Genomic DNA, 11,228 nt, shown 5'->3' on the forward strand with positions numbered 1-11,228 from the left:
TATCAATATTTGGTGGAAGGTACCTGTTCCATGATATGCCAAAGATGTTTGATATTTAGACAGATAGGGTAAAATGAACTGCATCTATTGCAGGTTAATAATAAGCTTCTCTTCTGGAGGGTTAACAACTTAAGCTAGCAGATCAAAATGGGAGAAAAGAAAGGGCCGCAAGGTCAGCCAACATTTTGGCCCTAGCCTTTCAAGGTCAGTGAAGACGTGGGACATAGGAGAACCTGTACTGTAACAACATGTAACTCAGTTGTGCTCCAAATTTTCTGATCAAGGAGATTATGGAGCCACCGAGGAATGTGATCGATGATCTAAAGTGAGCCTGGGGAGTGTCACATGTGGAGAAAAAACATTCTCTCAGGCTTTCACAGAGACCAAATTGGTCACACAATGGCCATGACTCATCCTCATGGCTGACACTGACAAAGGATCTACAAAGTGCGGTATAGGGTTACAGGATAAATCCTGAGAGTACTTGGATGACGTTATCAGATACAAAAGTTACATTTCTTGGTATATAGGTCTTGTTCTATCTTGGTCTTAACCATCCAACAGAAAAGTATAAAAACGAGGTATATAAAGCAAAGCCATATATATATAATTTTTTTTTTTTGGCGGAATCAGGGATTGAACTCAGATCCTTGTGTTTGCCAGTCAAACGATTACCCTACTGAGCCATCTCCCTGGCCCCAGTAAAGCCATATTAATATGATGAGCTGTAAAAGGTTCAAATCAATAACTTCTGAGGATAATCCACAAATATTATAGACTGCTAGACAGTGTTGGATTGTTTAGCTGAATTCAAACACCTATAGTATTTAGATGCCGATAGAATATTCACCTCTGGGGCTGGTGAGATGGCTCAGTGGTCTAAAGCAAGTCTACTTAGAACAAGCTTAGCAAAGCACAGGGACCACAGTTCAATCCCCCAGCACCACATGCCAGCCAGCCCCGCCCCCTGGTGGGCTGAGCTGGCCACACACACACACACACACACACACACATAAATAAATAAATTTTTTAAAAAAAGAATATTCACCTCTGACAGGACTAAACAAAAAAAAAAGGGGATAAAAGGAAAGATCATTTTGTACTTATATATACAAAACAGGATAGCTATACAGCTACTTTCACTTAATTCAATGAGAAGAAAGAGGTGTACTAATAGTGTTTGGACAGGATATCATGTCTGCATCTTGTACTGTGGATAACCACTAAGAAGATAACAATATGCAATGTATTGATTACTGAAACTGTCCTATTAATCAGCTGTGAAACTGTCTCATTCATATTTCTCAATAAAATTTAAAAGAAATGAAATATTGGCCTAAGACTTCACCTGCCCATACACAGGACAATAAAATGACTGAAGGCCCAACACCATGCATCCAAGCTCTTATGAATAGCAAAGTGACAACAATCACTGAGCACCAAAGTGAGCTTCACAAAAGCACACAGGACTGAGGCAGCAGGGCTGGTAGGGGTTTGAGACCAGCGTCGGCTACTTAGGGAACCAAGGCCAGCCTGAACTATACAGCAAGATCCTGTCTCAGAAAAAAAGAGCACATTACCAAAAGGATACAAAAGTGTACAAAATCTAAGGGGCCAGGAGATAGCTCAGTGCAGTAAGTGCTTGCCTGGCAAGCACTAGGTCCCAAGTTTGATTCCCGGTACTGTCAAAGACGTAAGAAGTAAAATAAAGCCCAGGCAAATTGTTTTCTCCCTCAGCAATTCAAAACTTATTTTGACTACAAATTCTTCCCAAGATGCTCAGAATTTCTCACACAAATATTTGTATACTTGGAAGCACCTGGAGGCCATCTACCCTAAAACCTTCCAGCAGCCGCATTCCTCTGTTGTTCTTACTTCCTGGAAAGGAGCCCGCACAGCTGTTCAGCCACCTGCTCCAGGTTTCCAGTGCACGGCCGCTGCTGTAGAGAATTCATCAAACACTAGTGACAGAGGCTAGCGGCTACCCAACATACACCCATGTCTAGCAAAACCCAGACACCGGAATGTACCACTTGCACCCACTTTTGGAAGGAATGTGTAATTATCGTTATGATTTGCATTCTTTATTCTTCATAAACAAGAGCATGAAGAACACCAAGAGACTAAAAAAATTCTTGCAGGTAGTCAGATCTGAAACTGTGGCATCTGACTCCAGAGCCCACACCTTTAACCACTAATGTTATCACTCACTCAGCCTTAGTTATGCCCTGGTTTGCCCTGCTAAGCCCTTGATGGATCAATAAAACACTTTTTTCCACCCCTTCCCTTCAAAATTTTGTTAAACTCGAGCCCTCTGAGCCTCCCGCCTTGGACTAGAGCCCACCATTCACAGAACAGAGGGTAAGGTGCCAAATCACACCATCTACTGGTTTATTGAGATCCGGGGAGATCCTTCCAGACACACCACCCATCTTATCCCATTAGTCCATCTGTTCATCCCAGTGGTCTGAGGTGCCTGTCTCTGGTCAGGATTCTCACCATGTATCCACTGGATGCAGCTCTCCAAACCTGCCCCCGTTTCTTTTCCCTATCTCCCAAACATACACACACAATGAAAGAGAGTAGTCTTAGGGGAAGATGATTGTGAGTGTAGACTAAGGATGATAATGAGTGTGAAGGACAGACCAGGGGCCTTGGAACAGATGCTGAACATGAAGGGAGAAAAGTATGGGTGCCCAGCAAGAGGCGAAGTGCCTAACAACACATACAGTGGTTCCACATAGCTGCTGGAAGAATACAATGATCTTTATGTGAAAGCAAGATGGGTGACCATGAATGTGTGCAGGTAGGGAACACAGCACAAAGTGCAGACCTGTCTCTATGGGTGAGACCAACACAGCTGGTGCAGGTTCGCAGGGAATACGTGTAAACACAAGTGAGAAGCTCATGGGAGCACACACAGGAATGGGCCCAGTGGGCACAGCAGAAGAGGGGAAGGGTACACATGCACGAGGAAGCATGGGCACAGAGTGACACACACTGAGCCTTGGTAAGAATGGGCCCTCAGAGGAAAAAAGTGTAAGAAGAAAAAAGTGGGAACATGTAGAAGAAACTGTGAAGTGAAAAGAGGTTATGAGGGTGCGAAAAACAGGGTGAAGACAGCACTTGTGTGGAGACCCCTGCTGCTGGGGGCCGAGGGACTAGAGGTGCCGTGGTAATGAGTGCAGCAAGTTGTAGAAGGCAAGAAGTGACTAGGCTGCCAAAGAGCCACGGACAAGGGACTCCAGGTGAGACACAAGCTGAAGTATGAAGTGATGATACAGGATTACATGAATGAATGAGACAGAAATGATCTATTTCTCAGAGTACTAGAGACCCAAATAATCCCAGCACTCACAGGGACAGGCATTTAACACAGGGGATGACACTGGGACAAAGATGCTCGCTTCCTCCCCAGCCTCCCACCCTCTCCCTGTTCCCTTCCCATCCCACCAACTGTCCTCCTTAACACCCCTCACTTGTAGAGCAAGTGGACTCGGCTCCCATCACAGCTAAGCCGGTCAGGGGGCTCGGGGGGTCCCCTGGGTAGGCCCCCAGAAGGATCTGGGGGCGTTGGAGGGTGGCGCCGGGAGCGAAGCTGCTGCCGAGACTGGAGCTGATGGCGCAGTTCAGAGACCCGCTCCTCTTTCTGGAGGAAGAAGCACAGGTAGGAGAGCAGCACAGGAGAGGTTGTAAGGTTGGGGAGGGGCAGATTAGAAACCAAGAAAAGAACAAGGAAAAATCACAGAACACAAGGGGCATCAAACGAAGTCAGGGAAGTAGGAGAGGTTCAAAAGAAAAGGAGACAATGAAAGAGAAAAGTCAGTGCACAAAGGTTCCAATAAATCACATACAGATTTGTCAACCACCGGGAACTTCCCCGTCTCTTAACACTGGACCTGCTCCTCACCGCTGCGTGGGGCAGCATGGACACTATGGGCATGGCAATGCCCAGCCCCCTGTCCCGTGGGTATACTTAGCATTGAGCTGCTGTGAATTCTGGCTACTAACAGCTCATGGTAGCCTCCAAATTGCCACTGCCAATGGCCACCCTCCTGCTTCCGGAGCACGGAGTCAACAGTGCAATTCCCACTCCAGAGCTGCCTCCACATGATCAGGCCAAACTAGAACTTGCCTAAGGCAGAATCTTGCTCAGTTCTTTCAACCCTGCCCTACCCTACTGCACTAACTCCCTTTCAGGGTTTGTTCCAAGGCTCCCCATTCACAAATCTCAAATACTTGAACTTCTAGTTTAAGGTTCCATTTCAGATGACCCAGCCTTAAAACCCTGTCCTCCTGGATCCTGCTGTCACCACACACCTCAGCAATGATCTTCTCCAGTTCGCGGTTCTCCTTCTCCAAGAGCCGAGATTTCTCCTCCTCATTGTTGTTGGTGGACGACCCTGTCTTCATGGTGTCCTGGGCCTCCGACTGCCACTCACCTCGAGTGATCAGCCTGCGCATCTGGGGACAGACGTTTGGGCAGGAACAGCAAAGCAGTGGCTGTGAGTGATCAGTTGACAGGGTGAAGGTGAAAGGGGTAAGTGGGGACAAGCGGGGCCTGCAGCAAGGCAGGGATGGGAGTGAGGTCCAGTAGGGGGCAGCAAGCAGGAGTCCCAGCCTGAAGGGGCATGATACCAGGCAGGGCAGGAGAAAGGCCAGAAAATTACCTTGGGCACAAACAGCACAACCAGAGTAATATAAGACGAGAACACAATGGCCAGAGAGGCAAAGGCAAAGGCTGCATCCTGCTGGCTACTCAGGATCATGGTGACAGGGGCAGTGATGAGGCACAGGACCTGGGGACAGACAGCATTTAGGAAGACTCAGATCCACAGGCAGAGTCTGGGGTCTCCTTCCCCATGACAGAGCCTATGAGGACAGGGTCCTGGGGAACCTGCCATGAGCAGGCTCATCCTCCACCCTAGATGGACGAAAAAATCCCAGACCATCCTCAACCAGTTCTCTGTCTTTTCCTCAAGACAGCAACATCCAGAAGCTCTCCACACACACACGGTCAGTCCTGACAGGCATCTGGAAGGAAAGGGCCGTGCAGATTCCATCCCATGAACCACAGACAAACAATGTCACAACTCTGCTGGTTTCCTCACCTGTAAGACGGGAATATTAGTGTCTACTTCTTGGGCAGTTGCAAGGAAATTAACGATTAGGATGCAGTGGGATGTTTTATGAACTGCTTTGTAAGTCCAACATTAAGTCTTGGGTTTTCCATGCCACCGCCTCCAGATCTGGTATGCAGCTCTTCGCGGCATACCACACCCAGGCTGCTGCTTGGCCTACAGGGTTAGTGCCTGCGTCCAGGGAGCTTACCGCCACATTGTAGATGGCCATGCCCACGGCCCTGTGGTCATTGATCTTCTCAGTAGACACACTTTTGGTTTCATAAGCAAGAAAGATTCCCAGTAACAGGAGTAGGCCCTTGTAACCATAGAAAATACCTAGAGGGACAGGGAAGGGGCACTTGGGAATCCAGGGCTTCCGCTCCTCCCAATCCTCTTCCCTTCTCTGCCTTTCACCTACTGCTCCACCTCCTTGTAGTTCCACACAGGAAGAGAGCCTTTCTCTCCCTCCCAGCCCTCCCTGTGACCCCATCCAACCCATCCAACTGGCCTAGACCTCATCCCTTCCTGCTAAGATGGAGTCCTGTGTCACACAGGAAAGTGGGGTCCTCAGGCAGCTGTCAGGCAGGCAAGAGCCTGCTGAACGCTGCAATGGGCCAGTATAGGCCCCAACAGTCGCACCTGCTCCCCTCCAGGCAGGAGGCTGAAGGTAGGCTTGCCAGTTGAAGTTCTATCTCAGAGAAATGTTAACAAAGTCAGAGGGAGCCACAAGACCAACCCTCCTCTACTTTCACAGGACAGCAGTGCAATAACAAAGATAGGGACACTCAAACTGGCTTGACAAGCTCTCTTCTGTCGCTCCCAAAGACATTTCTCCTTCCAGACCTACTGTTCTGTCAGGGATGTGGCTCAGTGGCAGTTTGCTGGCCTAGCACTCTCCAGACCTGTTGTTCTTTCCATCCTCCTTCCCTCCTCTCCCCAACATCCCACACACCAAGCCACGTATTCATCTTCTTGGAGCTACAGTGCTCCAGCTGGGGCAGAATAGAAACATCAATGTCTTCCTTTGGCTCCTCCTTGGCAAAAGTCTGAAGAAGAAACAGGATCACAGAAAAATGATTTCCATCCTCCCCAACCTCGTTCCACCTCTAACCCCAACCCTGCCTGCTCTTTCTTAAGAGATCATCAATACTGATGCCAAGTCCTGGTCCTCTGGACCTGGGAACATTTCCCTGAACTCACTAGAAATGCTTGTTTCCTACTTTCCCAAAGGCCTAGAAATTCTACACATCCTTCCCTGATCTCCACTACTTCAATTCTCCTGATGACTTTAGAGGCTCTGATGGGGATTCTTCTAGTAAGGAGAGACAGAGCCACTATTAGGAAGAAGACCAGCCATAGTATCTCAGAAAGCTGCCTTCTCACTCAAGACCACACGCAGCGCTGGGAACCCCAACAGCCAGTGAACCTTGCTCAGCCTCTTGACCGCCTCCTCTCAAGCAGTACCTCAATGGTCCGGTGCAAGGGGTCCACAATCTGCCAGATGGCGAGAGTAAGGACATCCAAGCCTACCAGCAGCCCCACTGTGGAATACAGCTTCCAGGGCTCCAGGGTCTGAGCAAACATTCAGAGCAGGCTGGTCAGAGGGAAATCCTCTAAGCCAAAGGAACCAAAGAGCAGGGGCTAGGGACTACAAACTGCTCACCTTCCTCCACTCCTTCTTCTCTTCCTTCTTTGTGAAGACCGTGTGTACCCACCAGATCTTGGTGAACATGGAGCCATAGCCCAGACTAAAGCCCAAGCCCAGGAGCCAGAGGCGGGCCTGGAAAGGGAGAGGGGTATAGGCAGAACAGGGCAGGGAGGAAGTAGGCTGTGATGAGGCTGTAGGGTTTCAGGAGGGAGTATGAGCAGGAAGCAGATGACAAAGCCAGCAGGACACAGTCAGTAGGGTATAAACATATGCCAAGGAAGGGTAGGGCAGGAGATGGTCTCCTTCCTTCAGTAATTCCTCCCAGCACCTACCTTCTACACAACCACTGTCATCTTACTGAAACCTCCTGATCACTCCCTAATGTCTATGGGTTACAGCCCGAACTCCTCCACGTGTGACAGGGACTCTACAACATGGTCTCACCTACCCATCCAAGCTCCTCTCCCAGGTGTTTACCTCCATTGTACTCCATCCACGCAGAACTACCCTTCCTTAGCTATTCTCTCCAGCCTTTGCAAGCCGCATTATGTTCCCTCCACTCCAGAGTAATCTTTCCTCTACTTCTCCAGCTAGCAAATTCATGTACATCTTCTGATACACACACACCACCTCCTTTGTGAGGCCCACCCAACCACTCCACCTTGAGCTGCTTCCATTCTTCCCTACAATAGCACTCTCTAGGGCTGGTGAGATGGCTCAGTGGTCTAAAGCACCTACTTGGAACAAGCTTGGCAACGCACAGGGACCGCAGTTCGATCCCCCAGCACCACATGCCAGCCAGCCCCGCCCCCTGGTGGGCTGAGCTGGCCACACACACACACACACACACACACACAAATAAATGAATAAAATAAATAAAAAAAAAAATAGCACTCTCTACTCTATTACCCTCTTGCTGCACGGCAGCCTGTTGTCTGCTGCTGCAGCTACACTCCAACCTCACCAGAAACAAGTAACACACAATGAAGTGCATGTACTTATGTGCAAATACCATTTGCACAGTACATGATCAGGACAGGAACAGGGGTACAGAGAAGCAGCACAGTGGGTGGAGCTGGGGGAGGAGTGGATGTTGCCTACAGCACCACAGTCAACCACCCAAGTACCACCCACTCGCTGTTCAAGCCAGACTTTTCCCACAACCTCTGGACACCGATGTTTCTCCCGCACCCCAGACTCTGTGGCTGTCAGCTAAGATTTTGCCTTCATCCTTCCAAACCCCAACTAAGGCTCCACAGGAAGCCCACAATCCTGGTCCTCAGCCCCACGACACAGACAAGCCCCCATTGTCTAGGGATTCCTTGTGCATGCTCCCTCTGGCTCCAGCACCTCCCTCCTCTCCTCTCCAAGCCATGCAACCTTGGAAATGTCAGTGAACTACAGAACAAAAAATATCTGGAGGCCCAGAAAGAGAAAAGAGCCAGAAAGAGTTGAGGGGTGGTCTCTGGAGAATGAAATAAGGACAGGAGTCAGGGAGAAATGAGAAGGGAAGATACAGAACCACACATCGTGGAAAGTACTCCCAAATGCATGAGACGGCCACATTCTCCAAGATATCTGCCTACCCCCTCCTCACCTGGCAGACAAAAAGGAACTGGTTCTCTCCGATGTGGTAACCATCCAGCCCAAGGGGGAAGACAGCAGCTAATGCCAGCGAGCAGCCCACAGCAGTCAGATTGTTCAGGTTGGGCTGTGAATTTTGGATATAACTAGGGGAGAAGAGGAGATAGTAGGAGAGGGAGAGAGAAAGCTACCCTCTTCTTCAGGAAAGCTCAGCTCTCCCCAAATGCAGGTATACAAACTAAAGGAAGATAAGCTTAGAGCAGGGGACAGGATCCTGACAGACTCAGCTTGGTCAAGGGGCTGGAGATGGTGCTAAAGAGGCCCCCCTGGATACACAATTTGGGGCCCAAGACTCAGTTACCTGGCCCCAAAGGTCTGGGCTTTATTTTATTTTATTTTTTCCAGCTGGGTGCCTTGGAGCAGAGATGAGAATTACACTTGGTTTCTTTCTTTTTTTTTTTTTTTTAAATATTTATTTATTTTTATTTATTACATTTATTTATTGTGTGTGTGGCCAGCTCAGCCCACCAGGGGGCGGGTCTGGCTGGCATGTGGTGCTGGGGATCGAACCGCGGTCCCTGTGCTTTGCCAAGCTTGTTTCAAGTAGGTGCTTTAGACCACTAAGCCATCTCTCCAGCCCCTACACTTGGTTTCTGTCCTCACATTCTCAGTAAGTCAGGACAGAGCCCTCAATGACATATGGCATTAGGAGCTGCATTGGTTTTACTCTAGCTGCCTGAAAGAGCATGATCATTACCTTGTAAGAGCAGACAGGACAAGGACCATGTCAGAAAAGAAACTTACCGGACATGCGAGTTGTAAATGTTAAAAGACAAACAGACAACAGCAAGGACAATGCCCAAGCTGGAGAGAACCGAGACGGAGATGAAGAGTTTCTGTGACAGGAAGCGGAAGGTCTCGATGACAAGGGTTTGGTCCGCTGGGGGGGTCCCTCCTGTGAGACACAAGGGACAGAGAGAAGAATGACAAAGAAACATGGATGGGTAGGAGAAAGGAGTAAGGCTGCTGGCAGATGCTCATTCTTTGGATAAGGACAGGAGGTCCTGACTAACACAGGAGCTCTGGAAGCAAAAGGGAGATGAAGTAGCTGCTGAGGGCTTCCAAACTGTTAAGAGTCTGTCTCTGCCTCTGCTTCTCTCTTAGTGTTGGCTGTTGGTTTTTCTTTCTTGCTTGCAGCAAAGGAAAATGGGAGAGAAGGGGAAATAGTTGAAAAATAATCTTTTGCAAATCAAAAGCTGCAGAAGACAAATATAGAATCTGAAAGCTAAAGGGGCCTCAATGTGTCTAGTGTGGCCTCCTAACCTTAGATAAAACAAACAAAAAGAAACTAATCTGAAACTCTAACCATGGCAGGATGATTTCCCAAATGTATTTTACACTTATTATTAAGGGAAGTTCAAATTTGTCAGTGTTCACTAAAAAAACCTAATTTCACTTTTCTTAAATAAAAAAGCTAATTTAGGCCATGCCAAAATTTATAGCAGTACAGAACACTGTCCTAAATTCAAATAAAAAAATATATATAAAAAGCACAACTCCAGCAGTGCTGGGAACAATTGGGTTTCGCTAGGCTGAGCAGAGAGCTGCCTCTGGGGGCTGTTACCCCACATCCTCCAGCTGCTGAACCTTTTTCTTCTACCAACAGATCCTTTTGCCCACCTCCACACCTTTCCCACTTATTTAGCCCTTCACACAGACCAAGAATAATTGTTTGCTTTTTCTCTTTTAAGAGCACATGGCAGGGCCAAGGAGATAGCGCAGGAGAATAAGCAATTGCCTGGCAAGCACAGGGTCCTAAGTTCAATCCCCGGTACCGCAAAAAAAAAAAAAAAAAAAAAGCACATGGCACCAGGCATGCTAATGCATGCCTGTCATCCCAGCTCTCAGGAGGCTGAGTCAGGGTCACCATGAGTTCAAAGCCAGCCTGAATCATATAGCAAAACCCTGTCTCAGAAAAACCAAAATAAATAAACAGCTATGAGGAAAAAAACACCATATGTGGTAAAATTTATAGTGACCAGAGATTTTGTATCTTTTCCAATAATTTAAGCAATCATTTTCCTGACCAAGAAAGACAGAAGCAGCTCCAGGCTAAAGGAGTTGGTTAGCTGTATCCAGGCACCAAGCCATCTGGACACCCACACGAACTCTCCACGTCCTGCCCCTGCTCACCTAGTTACCTTAGCAGTGTACTCCTGCAATGAGCACAGCATGCATCTCTGCCTCTCTGCATACATCCACCTGCCTCAGCCTCACCCCAACCCACCCTAACCTTCCCCCCGGCTCCCCGCCCCAAGTAGCACTCAACATTCTCTTGGAGAGGAACAGGAAGAAAGACTGAGTAGATAACTCACCAATCCACTTATCTGTTTTGGACCAGGAAAGGTCATCCTTGGTGCTGTCATAGTAGCCAATCTTCTTGTAGCTGCCACCTGAGCAGATGAGAACAGTGTGGCCAGGAGGGCTGACTGGCCCCCTCGGTGTCTTTATCCCCCTACAACTGCATGTGATACCATCCCACAGGGAGCTGAAACATGCCTAGAAAGACCTGGCGCTGCTCAGCTCAGTAGCCTTGCTCGAGAGGCTCCAAGGCAGTGTGAACAGAAGCGAGGAAAAACATCCCTATGAGGTAAAATTTACAGTGATTGAAGACTTTGCATCTTTTCCCATAACTTAAGTAATCGTTTTCTAGATGCATAAGGTATCTAGACATATCATCTAGACGGCTTCCCTGAGGAAGGAGCCACCCTGCGTCTGCCACAGCCTCCACAGCCTCCACTGCCTCCACAGCCTCCACTGCCTCCACAGCCTCCACAGCCTCCACTGCCTCCACAGCCTCCACAGCCTCCACT

General features: G+C 48.4%; 1 protein-coding gene across 2 annotated transcripts in view; it reads right to left on the minus strand.

Annotated features, from left to right (window-relative positions):
* Positions 1–2,377: 2,377 nt before the first annotated feature.
* Positions 2,378–11,228, minus strand: part of Gabbr1 (gamma-aminobutyric acid type B receptor subunit 1) — a 30,243-nt gene continuing 21,392 nt past the window's right edge. For both annotated transcript variants that reach the window (XM_004648406.3, XM_023708583.1), the window contains 10 exons: positions 10,731–10,808; positions 9,160–9,310; positions 8,369–8,501; positions 6,787–6,903; positions 6,588–6,695; positions 6,076–6,169; positions 5,332–5,459; positions 4,671–4,799; positions 4,321–4,464; positions 2,378–3,649 (listed from right to left, as the gene is read on the minus strand). In XM_004648406.3, coding sequence (XP_004648463.2) covers positions 3,476–3,649; positions 4,321–4,464; positions 4,671–4,799; positions 5,332–5,459; positions 6,076–6,169; positions 6,588–6,695; positions 6,787–6,903; positions 8,369–8,501; positions 9,160–9,310; positions 10,731–10,808 — 1,256 coding nt within the window. In that variant the 3' untranslated portion in view covers positions 2,378–3,475. The remainder of the gene's footprint in view (positions 3,650–4,320; positions 4,465–4,670; positions 4,800–5,331; positions 5,460–6,075; positions 6,170–6,587; positions 6,696–6,786; positions 6,904–8,368; positions 8,502–9,159; positions 9,311–10,730; positions 10,809–11,228) is intronic.

This window comes from Octodon degus, unplaced genomic scaffold, assembly GCF_000260255.1.
Source record: "Octodon degus isolate 3935 unplaced genomic scaffold, OctDeg1.0 scaffold00405, whole genome shotgun sequence".
Classification (NCBI taxonomy): Eukaryota; Metazoa; Chordata; class Mammalia; order Rodentia; family Octodontidae; genus Octodon; species Octodon degus.